Genomic DNA, 19,826 nt, shown 5'->3' with positions numbered 1-19,826 from the left:
TAAATAAATAAATAAATAAATAAATAAATAAATAAATAAATGATCAGGAAACCTCAAATACTTGTGACTCCCCATTTGCAATGACAACTTTCTTGTTATTAAGACATTTAGGACAATAAGATATTTAAAAAGGCTTTTTTTCACATGTAGGACTTTATATCCCATTAGGGCAAATATTTCTCAGAATTTTGAAAAAGAAAATTGACAAATTTTGACTTAAAGGGCACCTATGATGAAAATCATCTTTTGTAAGCTCTTTGTACAAAACTGTGTCCACAGTCATACTGTAGTAATATAAAGGGTCACACTTAACAATAAGGTTCATTAGTTAATGTTAAATAATGCATTTACTAACATGAACAAACAATGAACAATACATTTACTACTGTATTTGTTCATGTTAGTTGACGTTAGTTAATGTAAATACAGTTGTTCATAGTTCATGTTAAGTCAGTGCATTAACTAATGTTAACAAGCATGGACTTGGATGTTAATAATGCATTAGTAAATGTTCAATTATGATTAATAAATGCTTTACATGTGTTGTTCATGATTAGTTCATGTTAGTAAATGCATTAACTAATGAACCTTATTGTAAAGTGTTACCATATAAAGACAATAAAATTAAATTTCTAGACATTAAAATAAGATCCAAATTTCTCCCATTTTGAGGCCCATTTTGTGGAGTAGTAGGAGTGTGGTTTTTCTGCCCACTGAATTGATTGACAGCAGAGTATTAACCATAGACTGTATAAGATATGGATGTAATATCCGTGACATCACCCATAGGTTTCTGAAGAGTGCAAAAGAAGCTACAAGTAGGCGTAGCCAACCGTCACCATTTTGTTTGTAGCTCATCGCACCGACTGTGGGATACCAAACAAGGGCAAAGAGGCGGAGCGTGAGCGGAGCTACAGAGGCCTGCTAGCATTTTGCTTAGACAGGCTTTTCTTTGGGAGAAACGCTTAATACTTAATACATTGTGTGTGACTCATCATTGCAGAAAGGCTTGAATTAACTCCACAACAAATACATTAAACAATCATTGTAAAAGATCTTACTGTAGTAATTCTCACAAACATAATGTGAGATCTGCGTCCTTTATATCTGTCACTGTGCTGTTTATCTGACAGAGCAGGAAATGGAGACACTCACACACTCTCATAGATACGGTGGGCGGGGCCAACTAACTAATTTCCATTAAAGGCATAGGCAACAAAAACAGCTACAAGGTGCTCAGAGCTGAAAATTCCAATATTCTGAAAGGTATATTAAATAATCTAATGGGTGTTTTGAGCTGAAATTTTACAGACACATTCTGGAGACACAAAAGACTTGTATTAAATCTTGAAAAAGAGGTCAAATAGGTGCCCTTTAATATCACAATGTTTAAATGTATATCTTACAATTATGGCTTTATTTCTTAGAATTTCTGTCTATAACTGTTGTTATAAATCTTTTTTTTTTCGAAATTAAATTACTGTTACTTATTTAATATTGGATCACTTTATCAACCAATCATTAACAGAAATTACAGACAATTAACACACCTAATGAGCAGAATCCAACCCATGCTAACAGTGCTTTGGCTTTATGCTGTGTTTTGCTTTTTAATGTTGTCTGGTTTGCTACTATATTTCATTGCTTTTTGCATTCCCCCCATTAGATATTGAAAGAGTATTTCGAGGTAAGCCACATTTCCCTTTTAATTTGCTCTTTAGCTTAAGCATGTGTTTGTGATGCTCACTAGTCACCACTTGTTCTGAAAAAGTATTTACAATTTCGTTTTGTGACACCTAAATTTAAGTCAGTGTTGTTCATGTTTCTATTTTTAGGAAGTTCAAACGTGCACCGTGGACCTCGGAACGACTACAGATTGTTCTAATCATCCGGATAATAAGAACAAGAACCGATATGTCAACATTTTGGCATGTGAGAATGATTTTCACATTAAAATTTGATATTATCTTTAAATGCTTTAAAGTCAAATGATTTCCCTTAGAGAATAACCACGTGAGCTTTGCATGTGAAATTGTTTCAAAATTTCAAATTAAGCCTTTTATGTTGATAGCCTTTTGGGCAATGCACCGAAATATAGCACCATTGTGTTTCGGGGTCCCAGGTTTGAGTCCCCCTCACAAAACCATGTCCACCCTTTCTCTCCAACTTCGCTTTCTGTCTAAATACTGCCCTATCGCAATAAAGGCAAAAATGCCACAAATAAATAAATAATAAGGTTCCACTTCATATTAAGTATCCTTAACTACTTTGAACTTGCATCAAAAAATAAATGCAATGTACTTAACGTGTTGGAAATGTATTGCAGAACACTTCTTGAGTTGGGATCAGGTTATGGACAGGATTGGTGGTATTGGTAGGTTTAAGGGAGGGTTAAGGTATAAGGGATGGTCAACAGTATAATTACAAATGTAATTACAGAAATTAATTACAGATGTAATTACATACAGGTAGTTAATCAAACATAAGTACAATGTAAAAACATGTATTTACACAATAAGTACATTGTAACGAATTATAAAGTTCAATGTAAGTACATATTAACTAGTCAATTTAATATAAAGTAGGACCTATAATAACAATAATAATAATAATATTGCATTTATTGTGGAACACATGTGAAACGTGTGGTTTTAGAACATTACCCATGTGTGTTTTATTTTGTTACTCTACCCCTATTATTTGTCATTGTTTTTTAATAGCCTCCTCCCCCTTAATTTCTCATTTGCTTGTTAGCACCCAATTTGTTTAAGCCCCTATGTTTCACTTTTAGTTTGTCATTCATTTGATGTGGATGTTTTTTGTTTGTATCTTTGTAACAATAGCTGGGCTTCAGTCCTAACGTGAAGCAAAACTTTTACAAAGATCAAAAAAAGGGGGGGGGGGAAATGCAAATTAGGTGCATTTCCATCAAGTTGTGTTTCCCCTTTTATTATGTCCGGAATACTTACCTATACCGTCCGATTGATTGGTTAATCATTACATTCCAAGGCATCATACTCCCAGAAACCAACCACTGAAAATCATATCACAAGCTCAGTGAGTGAATATGCTAACATCCAAATATATGCTTGTTCATTGTTTGGCGCCTTCTTGTGACTGGAAAAAACGTAGGTTAGTGTATACTATATTCAGCCATTTCTGTTAGCCTTGGAACGACCATTAGAGCTCAGGAATTTTTTGTTTTGTTTTTGTATAATTGGCCATGTGGCCATGTAATAAATGGTACATCCAGGTGGTTATTTTCAAAAAGTAAAGCCCTTTAATCTTATCTCTTCTGTGTTCTCCCCGTGTTGGCGTGGTTGTTTAATTTTCACTGCTAAAGTCCAAACACTGAAGAGCAAATCCATCAATGTGCAGATTCTGCCATTATTTGCATGAACAATCTTTTAACACATGGATAATACCACCTTAAGAGAGCATACAACATTTGGTAACACTTTGGTTTAGATTACAATTCAGGGTATTATCAAACCCTTAACTAACACTACTCACTCAATAACTACTAATTAGTTATATATTAATCGTTAGTAAGGTAGAAGTTAGGTTTAGGTTGAGGATAGGATTTGGGATGCAGAATAAGATTATACTTAATAACTACTAGTGAACAGTTAATATGTTAATAATCAGCAGGTAATAAGCCAAGAGTTCATATAAAAAACTGTGAACTAAAGTTTTACCAAACTTTTTTATGAATTAAGGGACTAAAAATTAAAAATGTTATTCATTCAGTCACTTGTATATTATGCAATAATTCTAGCTGTGCATTAACACAGAGTGATGGGAACACAGCTGCGATTGTGCCCACTCCTTTTTTTCCACATATATGATCACATGGGTTTACATCAAAATGTTCCAAAATACATGTTTTCTAAAAGATTTTGACATATGATTGCACATGTGAAGCCTATGTTTCTTTTTAAAATGCTGAAGTGTAAATGTGATGATTTTTTAAATATATAAAGATGACTTTTAGTATTGACTGACATAAAATGATCTAATTTTTAATAACATCTCTAGATGACCACAGTAGAGTGAGGCTCGCACCCCTTAACGACAAAGATGGAAAAAGCGGAGGAGACTATATAAACGCCAACTACGTGGATGTAAGACACTTTCCTCAACTTCCTTCACCTCAGAAAAGTTGCCAGCAAACTGTTATGATTTGATCAGTATTTAAGCTATAGATTTTTTTTAAACAGTGGATTTTCATATGTGGTTTGGAGTTCGTCCACATAAAAACATATTATTAGGAGACTGAAACTGAAACTCTGAAAAGTGCAGACAGAATGAAGATTTTCAGAAACTCCCTTTACAATGCAGAGGTTTTGCCTCATGAGATCTGCATGCACTTCTCCTATGTGATTCACCAACACAGCTTTATTCAAATTTGTTCACACCAAACATAGAGAATTGGGTCACTTGCTCTAGTTTACTCATGGGATGTTTTTGTTCTCACACAAACTTTCAGCTTGAATCCAATTATTTGAACTTGTGTCATACTAAGGCCCCGTTTACACTAATGCGCTTTAGTTTGAAAACGCATAAGTTTTGCTACGGTTACGCCATCCGTCCACACTACGCCGGAGTTTTCGAGCGCTGAAAATGGAGCATTTTGGAAACGCTGGAGAGGTCGTTTTCATTCTAAAATGCTGCTGCTCCATCTCAGTGTGGATGGGGGAAAACAGTGAAATCTGAAAATGGAGGCGGGGCTGCTGAGATTTGCTACCTGATTAGGGCTTATGTGTCATTGCGAATCCTTCCCTTATTCGTCAAGCCTCTATCACATGACTATAACACATGTCTTTAACGCTATAGGAAGACAGCAGACCAGCCTTCAATGTAAACAACATGGACACAGAAATGGGAGCGTTGTTTGCACTATTGTCTGTTTAAGGCGCCATTGTGCAGTTATTCATTTGTTACGTTTAGTAACAACTCAACCTCGTCGTCTGTCTTCAAAAATACCTCTCTTGCTTTCTTTGCCATCGCGTTCATTGTTTAACCGGCGTTTGTTGACTAACAATAGCCAAATGCCGAGCGAGACACATGCTTCCTGTTTATACTAGAACGCACATGCCCAGAGTGCGAGAATGGTCACGAGATATACGTTTTTGGTGGCGTAGTGTGTGGACTGAGATATGTTCAGAAACGCTAGTAGAAACGCTAGTGTGAACGCAGATCGTTTTTGATTTTAAAACTAAATCACACTAGTGAAAACGGGGCCTCAGGCAAATTCTGCCTGTTCAAGGCAAACAGATCACAGATTTACATCATTTGTAAGTCATCTTTGTTTGCGCATTTGCATCTATTGTATGTAACTTACTTGCATGAATACTTAGTTCCAAGTTTGGAACCCAGTATAAGGCTGATTTTACTTTTGACTGCCTTGACTGTACATCACAGTGCGTTTTTGCATTTTCATATTTTTTTTACTTAAAAAGGCAAATAAAACTGTTTATAAAAATACATGTGTACGTGTGGACATGACTACCTCAAAGTGTAACCAGTTAAACTAGCAGAAGTGATTAAAACACTTAAAACTCGCTGCTAATTTGCTGTTGATTTGATCTAAGAAAGGTCAGGTCAGCTTGAGTGTGGAAAAGTTTGTGGAGGTCATCAAACTGATATTCTTTCAACATTTAAAAGAAAAATATGTGCAATTCCTTCCATCCATTAACTTCATTTATCTCTTTTTTTATTTTCACACAAGGGTTTTAACAAAAACAAAGCCTACATTGCAGCACAAGGGCCCTTGAAGTCCAGCACACCGGATTTCTGGCGGATGGTGTGGGAGCAGAATGTGGGAGTGATTGTTATGATCACCAACCTGGTGGAGAAAGGAAGGGTAAGACATTTTATGCCGTAGTTTACCTAAATCTGACATTTAGTACACCTAGAATACATTTAGAGTAGATTTAAAATGATTTCTGTCATTCTCAGCATTATCGAATGGCAGAAGACTTAGATTTTGTATAGGATTAGAAGAAATTGAAAATATATAACAGAATTTAGACTTTTGGAGATTAGACGATGATAAATATTGTTTGGATTATTTGTGATGTCTAAGGATATTAATGATTAACGAAAATTGTTGATTTCTCAGAAAAAGTGTGACCAGTACTGGCCTCTGGAGAACCGGGAGGAGTATGGATGTTTTTTGGTTACCGTAAAGAGCACAAATGTCCTTGCTTACTACACCAAGAGAACTTTCACTCTCAGAAATACCAGCATAAAAAAGGTATCAATATTTTTAATAATGGAACAATATTAGTTTTATTATTATTTTCTTTGTTGATATTAAATATTTAATACTTCAAGACAAATTTCCTTGTACTTGTTTTATATCTCACAATTGACTTCATTTGTTTAACTTTGTTTCTAGTGATTGTCACAACTGATAAATTATTGTAATTGTGATTCAGTGTCTAAAATGTACACCTTTTACTACACAATTAAAGTTTTATTAGTGGCAATTGTTATTTTGTATCTAGCAGAGTTAATTGTAGTTGTCCTATTTATGGCTTTATTTTATATTTGCAACTTAATTTCTTTTAATTGTGTCTTTGGGCTCGATCATACACCCGGCGCAATAAGGGACAAGACGTGTGTGGTGCGATGTCTTGCTATTGTCGAAGAAGCACAATCCTAACTAGCACCATGTTGTTTAAACAGCAAATCCATTTGCACCACTTTGTGGACTCATGGGTGTGCCAGTCTAAAAAGGAGGTGTGTTATGTGCATTGCTGGCACTTTGCTATTTTAAGGAACTTTGAGGAGCACTTTAGTTATGCACCTATGTGGGTTCAAACGCTTGCACACAGGATGTACAGCAATACACAAATAGTTTTACATACAAAAAAAGGATTAAAATGTTACAAAAATGGGTATTTTCTACATAAGTATAAAGGTGGGGGAGGGGATTCAAATTTTTCTTTTCAGCTTAGTCCCTTTATTAATCTGAGGTCGCCACAGCGGAATGAATCGCCAGCTTATCCAGCATATGTTTAATATGGTTGCCCTTCTAGCCGCGAAACAGCACTGGGAAACACCCATAGACTCTTGCATTTACACACATACTCTAAGGCCAATTTAGCTTATTTTATTATAATTATTAGCAGTTTCCTTATCTATAAAAGTAAAGGAGAAAAGCGTAAAAGTAAAGTAAAGAGGCCGAATGGAGGACGTTTTCCTTAACTGTTCTCTCACCAGTGAAGTGTTTAGTTTTTCCAATTACAAAGTCCGCCATGTAAATAGCAAATGTGCTATGGTGTGATGCAACTGACTCTTATAGAGAATGGGAGATGAGACTCTGATTTACGTTATGCTCAAAACACACCCATAACTCATTAAGGAAATATGAACAAGCCTGTTAGACATGCTTCGTGGTGCAGACCGTATTTTTTGTCCTTAAAATAGCAAAAGTGAATTCGGACACCCCCTAATGCTTTTGTTCCATGCGCTTTAGACTTGACAATTAGAAATGAAGCCCTATGTCTTAGCAACTGTGACTAAATATTTCCATTATCTAAATCATAAAATAAACATGCATTTTTATAATATATATAAAAATGCCCAGCTTAAATTGACTGAACATTTAAAAACATTTATTTGGAAAGCAATTAGTTGACTTTACTTAAAATAATGAGCCATTGTCTTTAAAGCGATTATTTGACTTTAAATCCAACTGCTTTTCTCACCTGAAGTCAACAAATCCCTTTTAAACGTAAAGTCAACCAATCACTTTAAATTTGAGTGTACCCACTTTTAAAAGTCAATGTATAAGGTTAGAGCAATTCTATTTTATTTAAAGTCAAATAATCACTTCAAATAGAATGGGTTTACTCACTTTATTAGATGAAGTCAACTTAACAAACTTTAAATAAAATGGGTTTAATAAAACTTAATTTAACAAACTAATCAAACTTTAAAAAGTGAGTAAACCAGTTTTATTTAAAGTCAACAAATCAGACTTCTAATAAAATAGGTTTACTCACTTCTTAAAGTCAACCAATCACTTTAAGTAAAGTGAATAGCTGACTACTTAAAATACTACAACTGTATGTGTATAATTATACATTTATAATAAGTTTATTATTAACTAAGTTAACTTAACAGATCCAAGTTACACCAAGGTTATTTGTAGAAAATTTCATTTAGAATTGAATATGAGCTATGTAAAAGTGTTCATCTTAATAATTAATTTAAATAAACTATATTGAACTGTTTATCATTTTGGCGAGGCAGTGGCGCAGTAGGTAGTGCTGTCGCCTCACAGCAAGAAGGTCGCTGGTTCGAACCTCGGTTCAGTTGGCGTTTCTGTGTGGAGTTTGCATGTTCTCCCTGCCTTCACGTGGGTTTCCTCTGTGTGCTCCGGTTTACCCCACAGTCCAAAGACATGTGGTATAGGTAAATTGGGTAGGCTAAATTTCCGTAGTGTATCAGTGTGTGTGTGGATGTTTCCCAGAGATGGGTTGCAGCTGGAAGGGCATCCGCTGCGTAAAAACTTGCTGAATAAGTTGGTGGTTCATTCCACTGTGGCGACCCTGGATTAATAAAGGGACTAAGCCGACAAGAAAATGAATGAATGTTCATCATTTTATAAATAAATTTAAAGTCAATAACTTAACTATTACCAAACATACATGTTTTTTTCTTATAACAACCACAGTTAGGGCAACTTGATGGCTCAGTGGTTAGCACTGTCACCTCACAGCAAGAAGATTGTTGGTTTAAGTCCCAACTGGGTCAGCTGGCATTTCTGTGTGGAGTTTGCATGTTCTCCACGTGTTTGCCTGAGTTTCTCCCGGGTGCTTCGGTTTTCACCACAGTTCAAAGACGTGTACAGGTGAATTTAACAAACTAAATGGCTGTAGTGTATGATTGTGTGTGAGTGTTGGGTTGCAGCTCGAAGGGCAAAACATAAAAACATAGACTGGATAAGTTGGTGGTTCATTCCACTGTGGCAAACCCTGATGAAAAAGGGACTAAGCCGAAGGAAAATTAATGAATGAAACCACCACAGTTAAACTTTTGCTTGTTGTGTTGCATGTTCAAAATACATTATTCAGTTTCATCATAATTGTTTCTTTTTTAGGGTTCTCAAAGATATCGTAGTAACGAGAGGACAGTAACACAGTACCACTACACACAGTGGCCAGACATGGGTGTACCAGAATACGTGCTGCCTGTTCTTTCATTTGTCTACAAGTCTTCTAAAGCCCAAACAGATGGCATGGGCCCAATGGTTGTACACTGCAGGTGGGCTACAGTTCTTATACTTTCAATTTAACAAGACGTGTGATATTTTAAATTGGACATTTCTGATGTGTGTTTACGTGTTTAGTGCTGGAGTGGGCCGAACAGGGACCTACATAGTGTTGGACAGCATGTTAAAACAGATTAAAGAGAAGGGGACAGTCAACATTATGGGCTTTCTCAAACACATCCGTACACAACGGAACTATCTAGTTCAAACAGAGGTGAGTAAACAATAGGTAGGGTCTCATACTGGTATTTAGATATTCATTATTGACTATGAAGGAATTAAAAATCTGTGTAATTAATTCATATGGATACTGAGCTTCCTATTATTTGAACTTGGGCTATGCAATAAACTGGTTGTGGATTCTAAAATTGTGAACTCTATTGGAACTGGTGTTGTGTGTAATTAAGTATAGTTACTGTAATTAAATGAGTTTTCCACTGAAAAAGTTAGTAATTACTTTTCCTTTTTAGGTTTTAGGTAGTTGCAGTCACTTAATCTTGTCTTAAATAACACACAGTTGAAACCAGAAGTTTACATACATTCTAAAAAAAAAGGAACATAACCATTTTTAAAAAAAATGTCTGATAATAAATTATTCTAAACGTTTACTATTTTACCGCCGTTAGGACTAACTAAAATAATTTGAATTTGCTAAATGCAAGAATGATGAGAGAATTGTATTTATTTATTTATTTATTGATTATTGTTTTATTAATTTCTAGAAAATCAAAAGTTTACATTCATTTCCTTGGTTTTTTTTTTTTTAGCTTTGCTTTTAAACTGTACAACTTTGGTAAAATAATTTGGGTATACTTCCATAAGCTTCTCACAATAGTTTGAAGGAATTTTGGCCCATTTCTCCTGACAAAATTGGTGTAACTGAGTCAGTTTTGTAGGCTGTCTTGCTCGCACAAGCTTTTTCGACTCTGTCCACAAATTTTCAATAGGATTGAGGTCAGGGCTTTGTGATGGCCACTCCAAAACATCCACTCTGTTGAATTAAAGGACAGTTGAACTAATTTGGCGGAATACTTAGGGTCATGGTCTGTTTGGAAGACCCATTTGTGGCCAAGTTTTAATTTCCTGGCTAATATCTGTAATGTTGCTTTAGTATTCCTACATAATGTTCTTTCTTCATTATGCCATCTATGCTGCGAAGTGGACCAGTCTCTCCTGTCGCAAAAGTTGGGATGGTGTAGGCTTGTAAGCTTACCCCTTTGTTCTCCAAATGTAACACTGGTCATTATGGCCAAACTGGTTATTTTTAGTTCCATCTGACCACAGAACATATCTACAAAAAATATTCTTTTCCCAGTGTAATATAGCAAAATGTAATCTGGGTTTGTTTACTGATTCTTGCTTGTTGATTTTCCCATGTTGTCACACAAGGAAGCAGTGTGCAAAAAGTGCAATAACCAGAAAAAAGAGCGGGAACTGACTGACTTCTGATAATAAAAGAGTGCTCTTTTCTCCATTCCTGTATTTATTCTGTTCTCAGGGTTTCAATTTTGTTAATTTCAAGTTGCTTTGTTAAAGTTTATGACAGAAAAGTTCTCATTTGGCCATATTATTTTAAGACCAGTCTTAATGTAATGTAATGTCCATGGCGTGTTTATGCACGTGATGTATGACGGTTACATGGCGGATGTTGCACTCTCTTTCTCTCTCGTGAACATGCTTAAATACTTGTGCTACATGACAATATAAAAGCTTTTTTAGTCTTCGAAAGAAAAACAAAACTTTCTTGTCTGCTTTTCCCATACTGCATTTGTTTGGTAAAGGTGAAGGTGGGTGTGTTGAGTCTCCAGCAGTTCAGAATGTGTGTGCGCTTAGAGATGTGTGTATGTGTGTGCGCTTAGAGATGTGTGTATGTACAGTAGGTGCAGAGAAGTGTCAAACAGCTGTGTGGACTGTCCTGTCGCAAAATGCGGCTAAAAGTCCTACACAATGGTAATAGTTTGTATATTGCATATACATGTCGATACTGCATTTCAATAATGCGACTTTCTGCGCTTTTAAAGTGACTTTCCATTGCATGGTAATTCATTTGTGTGGCTACAGTTGTAGCTGTAGCCTCTGCTTGGACATGAATAATGGAGCAGCCTTTGAACTCTGGTTGAAAGAAAAAGTGGTTACGTCACATCCACCCGCCCAACCAAGTGACATGTGCAACACAGAGGCCAGCCTTACCACGTGTATGCAAAGCACTTCAGTCCAGCTTAAAATCTTCAATGCTAATTTTACCCTCACGCAAACTCACAAGACAAATTTTATGGCGATTAAATATATATATTAGATTGTTACACAATCGAAAGAATCAATTAAATGTTTTAGAAATGTATGTAAATATATGGTATGTTTGAAATTTTGTGACATTAATTAAACTTTTTGTGTTTTGCTAAATATATTGTTTAAAATTAAAGTCACATTTTTTTAACACAATTATTTTTAAACACATTCTCAAATGTAATGTATTTAGAATTTAAACATATGCATTTCTATGCATTAAGATTTATGGATATTTGATGTAGTGAGTAATTAACTACCCTTTTAAATTATTTTAGTCAATACTGATCGCAATAAACAGTCTTATGCAAAAGTTTGGCCAGCCCTGATGTTTTTTTATAATTGCAAGCCATAGCCTGCTGGCCTTTCCAATCAGCAATTTCATTTGGATATATTTTATTCCCTAGGAAAACGGCAACATATCAGTTCTGACATAACATTTTGTTTTTATCAACAGATGCAATGCAATTGCAATGCATAACAAAAACAGACAGGTGCAAAAATTTGGACACCCCAACAGAATAATGACATCAATCTTTTGTACAGCCACCTTTTGCTGAAATAACAGCCTGTAGACCAGGGGTCACTAACCCTGTTCCTAGAGAGCTACCTTCCTTCACATTTCAGTTGCAACCCTGACCAAACACACTTGTTTGTAATTATCAAGTGCTGCTTTAGGTACTATTAATTGATTCAGGTGTGTTTGATCAGGGTTGGGACTAAATTCTGCAGTAAGGTAGCTCTCCAGGAACAGGGTTGGTGACCCCTGCTGTAGACACTTCTTATAATCAAGGATTCCCTATATTCTTGCTGAAGGCATTTTGGACTATTCTTCCTTGCAAAATTTCTTTAGTTTAGTCAGGTTTAATGGTGCCCAGTATGAACGTCCTTTTTCAAATCAATCAATAGATTTTCGATGATTTATGGTGTCTAGTGTCTGAGCATGAATTCCTTGGGAGATCTAGAACTGTGCTTTGGGTTATTGTTCTGCTGAAACATCCAACCTTGTCATGTCATAACTTTTGCTGATTTCTGAACATTGTTCTTCAGAATGTGCTGATATTGGGTGTAGTACCTGTGCTTACCACACATCCTTGCAGCATGATGAGCCCTCCACCATATTTTACAGTAGGAAGAATGTGTTCTTTTTCTGCCATGCAAAACGCCTATTGTTGTGGCATCTGTCCACAGCATATTTTTCCAAAATGATTCAGGCTTGTCCAGATGAGCCTTTGCATACCTCAAACGACTCTTCCTGTTGGCAGAATGCAGAAAAGGCATTTCTGCATCCACTTTTGTTGAGCTTTATAATGACATTATTAGCAGCAAGATGTTCCTGGAGCTCTTTGAAGGTGGCCTGTGACCATTGTAACCATTCTTTGCCTTTTAGATATTTTTTCTTGATCTAGCACGTCTTTCCTTCACAAGAACTGTTATTGTGGCCTTCCAATTTCCTACTATATTTCTGACTGTGTACATAGAGACTTTGAACCTTTGTGATAGCTTTTTGCATCCTTTTCCTAATCCATGTTGGTGAGTTTTTGGGTCATTAGGAAGTTTTTTAGAGGTTCCCATGTTGCTACTTTCTGGTTCACAATAAGAAGCACAACTAGCAATCGGCTATCTTAAATATCCTTTTTCATGTTTGATTGCAGTTGTGTTAGGATTGTAAAGGTTCACTGAGTCACTCAAATCAATTTTGTGTTGTAATTGACCAGCATTAAGTGACTGCAGGTTTTGAAATCCACAAATAAAAGAGGGTGCCCAAACTTTTGCATAGCCTATTTTTCAGTTTCAATTTAATTTTGCAAATCTCAATACTGCTACACTATGTATTTCTGTTTGAAAAACATGTCATTATCTAGCTTTCACTAGAAACAGAATAGTATTTCCCTGTGATTTTCCCTTAAAAAGAAAAAGAGCACATAATTTTGCAGTCACAGAGGGGTGCCCAAATTTTTGCATGAAACTGTATATCAACAAATAATTAAAGTATGCTTTTTCCAGGATTTTGAAGAAAATTTGATCAAGTGTCCTTTTTCACGATCAGATGTTCTGCTACATTTACAGGAGCAATACATATTTACCCATGATGCTCTAGTAGAAGCTATTTTGAGTCAGGAGACAGAGGTGTCGTCAAGCCATATACATCAGTATGTGAACAACCTCCTGACCCCAGGAGCCTCATGCAAGACACGCCTGGAAAAGCAGTTTAAAGTAAGCACACTCAGTTACTGAAGAACACAGATGGAAGTCAATATTATAACTTCTACATGGGAATGACCTTGTGATTGCAGTTGGTGTGCCAGTCCAATGCCAAACAAAATGATTGCAGCGCTGCCCTGAGTGACTGCAACAGAACCAAGAACAGGAACTGCTCTCTGATTCCTGGTGGGCCCATAAAACTACTGAGATTACTGTTATTATAGATAGGTGGATGGGTGAGTGGGTGGATGTATGGATGGAAGGATGAATAAATGGATGGATGGATTGATGGATGGGTGAATAGGTGGATGCATGGCTAGGTGGGCGGGTTTATGGATGTGTGGGTGGGTGTTTGGGCAGGTGGATCACATGATGAATGGGTAGATGGGCATTTAATTGGGTTAATACATGGGTGAGTTAGTGGTTGGGTGGATGGATGCATGGATGGGTAAGTGGGTGTGCGATTGGATAGATGGATGGATGGATGGATGGATGGATGGGTGGGTTGATGAATTGGCGGGTGGATGGAAGAATGGATGGGTGGATGGGCCAGTCAATGGAAGGTTGGATCAGTGGAAGGAGAAATAAATGGTTGGATGAATAGGTAGAAGGGTAAATAAATTGGTTAGATGGATGGATAGCTGATGGACAGGTGGATAGATAAATAGATTGGTGGATGAATAGGTAGGTGAGTGAATAAATTGGCTATATACATGGATGTATTGTTGGATGGATGGATGGATGGATGGATGGATGGATGGATGGATGGATGGATGGATGCATGGGCAAGTGGGTTTGTGGATAGGTGGCTGGGTGCTTAGGTGGGTGGATGCATGTATGGGCAGGTGGGTGTGTGTATGGGTGGATGGATAAATGTATGGGTGGATGAATAGGTAGGTGGGTGAATAAATTGGCTGGACAGATAGATGGATGGATGGATGGATGGTTGAATGGCCATTCAAGTGGGTTTATGGATGAAAGGGTGAGTGGCTGGGCGGACTGATGCATGGATAGGTGGGTGAGTGAGTGTATGGATGGATGGAAGAACGGGTGGATGGGCGAACTGATATTTTTATGGATGGTCGGGTGGGTGAATGGCAAAATGAATGGGTGGATGAATAGATAGGTGGGTGAATTAATTGGCTAGATAGATGGGTGGATGAATCGGCGGTCAAGTGGGTTTATGGATGGACGGGTGAGTGGGTGGACTGATGCATGGATGTGTATTAATGGATAAAAGAATGGGTGGATCGCCAGCTGAGCAAATGGTCTTATGGATGGTTGGGCAGGTGGATGGATAAATGAATGGTTAGATAAATTGGCTAGATAGATGGGTGGATGAATGGATGGATGAATGGGCAGTTGAGGGGGTTTATGGATGGATGGGTAAGTCGTTTTGTGGACTGATGCATGGATAGGCATTTGAGTGGGTGTATGGATGGATGAAAGAATGGGTGGATGAGTGGGTGAGAAAATGGTCTTATGGATGGTTGGGTAGGTGGTTGGATAAAAGAGTGAGTGGATGAATGGGTTGGTGGTTAAAAAAATAGGATAGATGTGTGGATAAAGGATTGATGGATATCGGGTGGGTTTATGGATGGGTGGGTGAATGGTTGGCGGACTGATGCATGAATGGGCAAGTGGGTGGGTGTATGAATGGATGGAGGAATGGTTGGATGGGTGGGCAAGCGAGCGAATGATCTTATAAATGGATAAATAGATGGATGGATTGATGGATGTATTAACAAATGGACAGACAGAAAGATAGAGAGATAGAATGATTGATTGGGCAAATTAGATGTACAGATGTATAGACAAATAGATGGAGGGATGAGTAGACAGAATAATAGACAAGCAGATGAATAGATACAGAGATAGTTAGTTCCACAAAAGTGACTGTGGTGTGTTTTGCAGTGGAGAAGTCTCGAGTGTGTGTGTCCTCGTCAGCAGGAGAAACATCAGATTACATCAACGCCTCATATGTCATGGTGAGACATTCAATGCTTCTCTCTATCTGCTCATTCACATGAACAAAGCTAACGTATGAATGCTTTTATATCAGGGCTATCGGCAAAACAAAGAGTTCATCATTACCCAGAATCCTTTGCCCAACACAGTGAAGGACTTATGGAGGATGATATGGGATCAAAATTCCCAGGTTATAGTTTCACTGCCGGACACGAGCAGCACGGTCAGTACTGCTGTCAACAGATTTTATTGCTAAATGCTTTATAGTATCACAAATACGGCTGCAAGATTAATTAAAATAAAATGGTGTAATGTTTGGAAAAATAATTAGACCATATTAGGTATTTTATCGTCAAAAAGTTCATTGTATTGTTCTCCTAAACACTTTTTAAAAAATGTAACTTTACTGTGATTTTTTTACAATAGTAATTTGATTAATTTGGTATTTTTAAATGATTGTACTTATCAGTATTACTACTACTACTACTACAAATGATTTTTTTCATATTAGTTATTTTATTAGTAGAACTCATTTATAGCTATTTTGATAGTAAAGCACAATTAATAATAAAAAAACTAATTAAATCAAAATTAATTCAAAAAAGAAAAATGTATATGAAAGAAAGAAGTATTTGGAAAATAACAAATATTTAGATTTATTTAAAAAAAAAAAAAAAAAAAAACACCTGTGTCATTTTGTGAACAACCAGCATTTATAGGGTTAAAATTCTGAAAATTAATGATTGTTTGTTTATTATGATTAGTACTGATGCTGGTTAAAAAAATCCCTGATCAGATCACACGATTTTGGCACGATTTCCTTGATGTAGTGACTCGTGGAGAAACAAATGGCCGTCATGACACAATCGTTTCTTCTCGTGTAATGTAGCATAGGTTTCGACAACTTATAGCATGTGTGCGACGCCTCACGACACCATCGCAGAAAGCAAGTTTAATTTTTAAAGTAGCAAGTTTAATTTTTTCCCGAACTTCAAGACGAGTTCCGTCACTTGGGTGAAACTGGACAATAGGAGCACATCATTTCCCAGGTATCTCAGCTGCTGCTGTTAATCCGCACGGGTGGATAAGATCAATCATTAGTTAATGCAAATTTAACTACTTTTTTAAAAATAATAAAGTGTTAAGCAATTTTATCAGACAGACTGGCATAAATTTACAGACATCTCCATTCTCTCTGCCTTCCGACCAAGTTCGTTCTTCAGGGGTAATCTGGAAACATGTTCAGTGCTGCTAATACATTGTAAAAGCCTGTCTTGCTTATTCAAATTACTTGATTAAACTAACTTAATTTAAACTTACCAGCAATGAATGATTTGTCATTTAAAATGAAAACAGTTTAATATAGTCTTCTCTGAAACTGTGAATATTTCTTTTTAATTTTATTTAGGCCAGATTTTATTTTATTTAACAAACCAGTGGACTGGTTTTGAAGCACGTCAGGTCAGATTTTATTTGTTATTCTTGTTTATCTAACTAACTAAAAAAATAATAATAATAAAAAAGGAAATTAAAATTAAGATATAAATTATACCAAACAAAATTTGTTTTAAAAATTTATTTTATCCAAAAAAATATACAAATTAATTTTTGTTTGTGCCCGTCCACTACTCAACTGTGTGGGTGGATGATTTGTTTCACTCCATGGAAAATAAGGCATTAATTTAAAGAATGCTTCCCTGTAATTCTTGTATCACAAACCTCATTGCATTGTCATTATATTGGCTTGAGCATCATATTTTTCCTTAGTGCTAATGTGCTTTCATTTTCTCCATCTTACTCGCGACAAATTCAGCCGAGAGAGTGTTTAATAATCAAACATGGCTGGAAAATATACATTTATATTTAAAACAAAATATCTTATTAAAAATTAAATATACCTTTGATCCTATCAGTGTCATAACGAATGCCCTTAAATAATAGCCCATTTGTCACCAAGCATGATTGTTTATTGAGACTGACAAAAGATTAACAAGATAAGAAATATTGTTATAGTAAACCTTGTGACTGCTTTGGGAAATAAATTTCATCGTAGATGTCACGGGATGACTGATCATGAAGGAATGTGTAGTCTGACTTATTTGTTACCCACGACAAGTCAAGATTTTATTTAGACATTATTGCATAATCTGATATAGTGACTTTCGTAACCAACAATAAAAATCATGTGACCAGGGCTTAAGAGGAACTTTTTTTTTGCCCTAGAGTTAAACGATAAAATATAAAAAAATATCATTATTATTGAGTTTGATTATTAATATTACTAACATATTAGTAATATATAATAGTAATAGTATAATAGTGTAATAATAGTATTATTAACATTATTGGCATAATCATATATAATCACACATTTCTGGCTAAACTATGCAGTTCTACAGGCACCAGGGCAATTTTTTTTCTGATAATGTCCAGTTATTTCCAGATGATCTTCCAATACTGAATGAAACTGATTGCCCTTTTATTAATCTCTCATTCCCTTTCTCCCTCCATCATTTTCTTCTATTCCACTCCTAGACAGAAGACAGCGAGCCAGTCATATTCTGGCCTACAAGAGATCAGCCAATCATCTACGAGACGTTCTCTGTATCATTAAGAGGGGAGGACCATGTGTGCCTGTCCAATGAAGACATGTTGATAGTGCAGGATTACATCTTAGAGGCGACTAAGGTAATACAGTAACACAGCCAATCAGATTTCACGACTAATATTAGCAACAACAACAACAAAAAACTGAATCAGATATATATTACCCATAATTCACAGAAGAGGAAGCTACCATCGTAAAGCTATGATAATCAATTCAGTGAGATGTAAATGAGCGATTTCTGTGCGTCATTTCTCCAAAACCATTGAAAAACACGAACGTGGGCATCTGTTTTGAAGATCGCAGCTGGTGCCTGCCGTACGATTGTGGAAAATATTAGGAAGAGCAAATGGCTGCTGACGAAAGTGAGAACAGAGTCTGTTAAACAAACATCTGGTGCTTTTCACACACTTAGCATTAAACCATCTGTATCTGAAGCACATTGGTTAGACTGCATACGCCTGATCATGAACACACACAGGCACACACACACACACTCACACACAGGTTTTGGTGGTTTATGAGCACTCTACATTGGCGTAATGTCTTTTATACTCCAAAAACTGCCTATATAGCCTTACCCTACTCGACCCCTACCCTCTGTTTTATATAGAGAAAACAGAAAAGGGGCAAGACATGAACCACTAGGAACCTCAGCATTTTGAATGTGAAAAGTATGATTTCATTGTATTGACAGGTCATGTCCTCATAAACCAACTCAACATTGTAATACCTAGGTAATACACTGGGTTGAGTTGAATGTAATAAGCCAGTTACTGTTTATTTAAATAAATAAATTTTACCTTTGAAATAATAAAAGGATTAATTATTATTCTTAGGCAATAAAAAAATAATTATATATATATATATATATATATATATATATATATATATATATATATATATATATATATATATATATATATATATATTAATGATTTGATCTATCTATCTATCTATCTATCTATCTATCTATCTATCTATCTATCTATCTATCTATCTATCTATCTATCTATCTATCTATCTATCTCTCTCTCTCTCTCTCTCTCTCTCTCTCTCTCTCTATATATATATATATATATATATATATATATATATATATATATATATACACACACACACACACACACACACACACACACACACACACACACACACCCACACAAATATATATATACACTCGCCAGCCACTTTATTAGGTACACCTTACTAATACCGGGTTGGACCGCTTTTGCCTTCAGAACTGCCTTACATTGGTTTGGCTCATTTCTTGAAACAGAAATAATATTCTCAAAACAAAACAACATGGACAAACCTCCAAAACTACTAGGCAATTGTTCACAACAGAATTAAATTTCTCATTAGTTTCATCAAATTGCAAATGTCTAAGTACATCTTTGCAAATGATTAAGTACAGATAGCCTACATTCAGCACAATTTCCAAGTAAATAGATCTAGTTGATCTGAACTGATTGT

At 35.9% G+C, this 19,826-nt stretch overlaps 1 protein-coding gene across 6 annotated transcripts in view; it reads left to right on the top strand.

Annotated features, from left to right (window-relative positions):
* The window catches only part of ptprz1a (protein tyrosine phosphatase receptor type Z1a), a 180,527-nt gene that overhangs the window by 147,332 nt on the left and 13,369 nt on the right, over nt 1-19,826 (top strand). For 3 of the 6 annotated variants that reach the window (XM_087312408.1, XM_087312406.1, XM_087312404.1), the window contains 12 exons: nt 1,667-1,687; nt 1,836-1,932; nt 4,039-4,124; nt 5,732-5,866; nt 6,125-6,259; nt 9,116-9,279; nt 9,365-9,500; nt 13,643-13,789; nt 13,870-13,963; nt 15,692-15,765; nt 15,840-15,968; nt 18,281-18,433. In XM_087312408.1, coding sequence (XP_087168534.1) covers nt 1,667-1,687; nt 1,836-1,932; nt 4,039-4,124; nt 5,732-5,866; nt 6,125-6,259; nt 9,116-9,279; nt 9,365-9,500; nt 13,643-13,789; nt 13,870-13,963; nt 15,692-15,765; nt 15,840-15,968; nt 18,281-18,433 — 1,371 coding nt within the window. The remainder of the gene's footprint in view (nt 1-1,666; nt 1,688-1,835; nt 1,933-4,038; nt 4,125-5,731; nt 5,867-6,124; nt 6,260-9,115; nt 9,280-9,364; nt 9,501-13,642; nt 13,790-13,869; nt 13,964-15,691; nt 15,766-15,839; nt 15,969-18,280; nt 18,434-19,826) is intronic. The other 3 variants (XM_087312409.1, XM_087312407.1, XM_087312405.1) reach the window with 1 other exon arrangement.

Source organism: Danio rerio, chromosome 25 (assembly GCF_052040795.2).
Source record: "Danio rerio strain M-AB ecotype USA chromosome 25, GRCz13ab, whole genome shotgun sequence".
Lineage (NCBI taxonomy): Eukaryota > Metazoa > Chordata > Actinopteri > Cypriniformes > Danionidae > Danio > Danio rerio.
The sequence above is the reverse complement of the archived record's forward strand: the minus strand, read 5'-3'. Positions and strand labels throughout refer to the sequence as shown.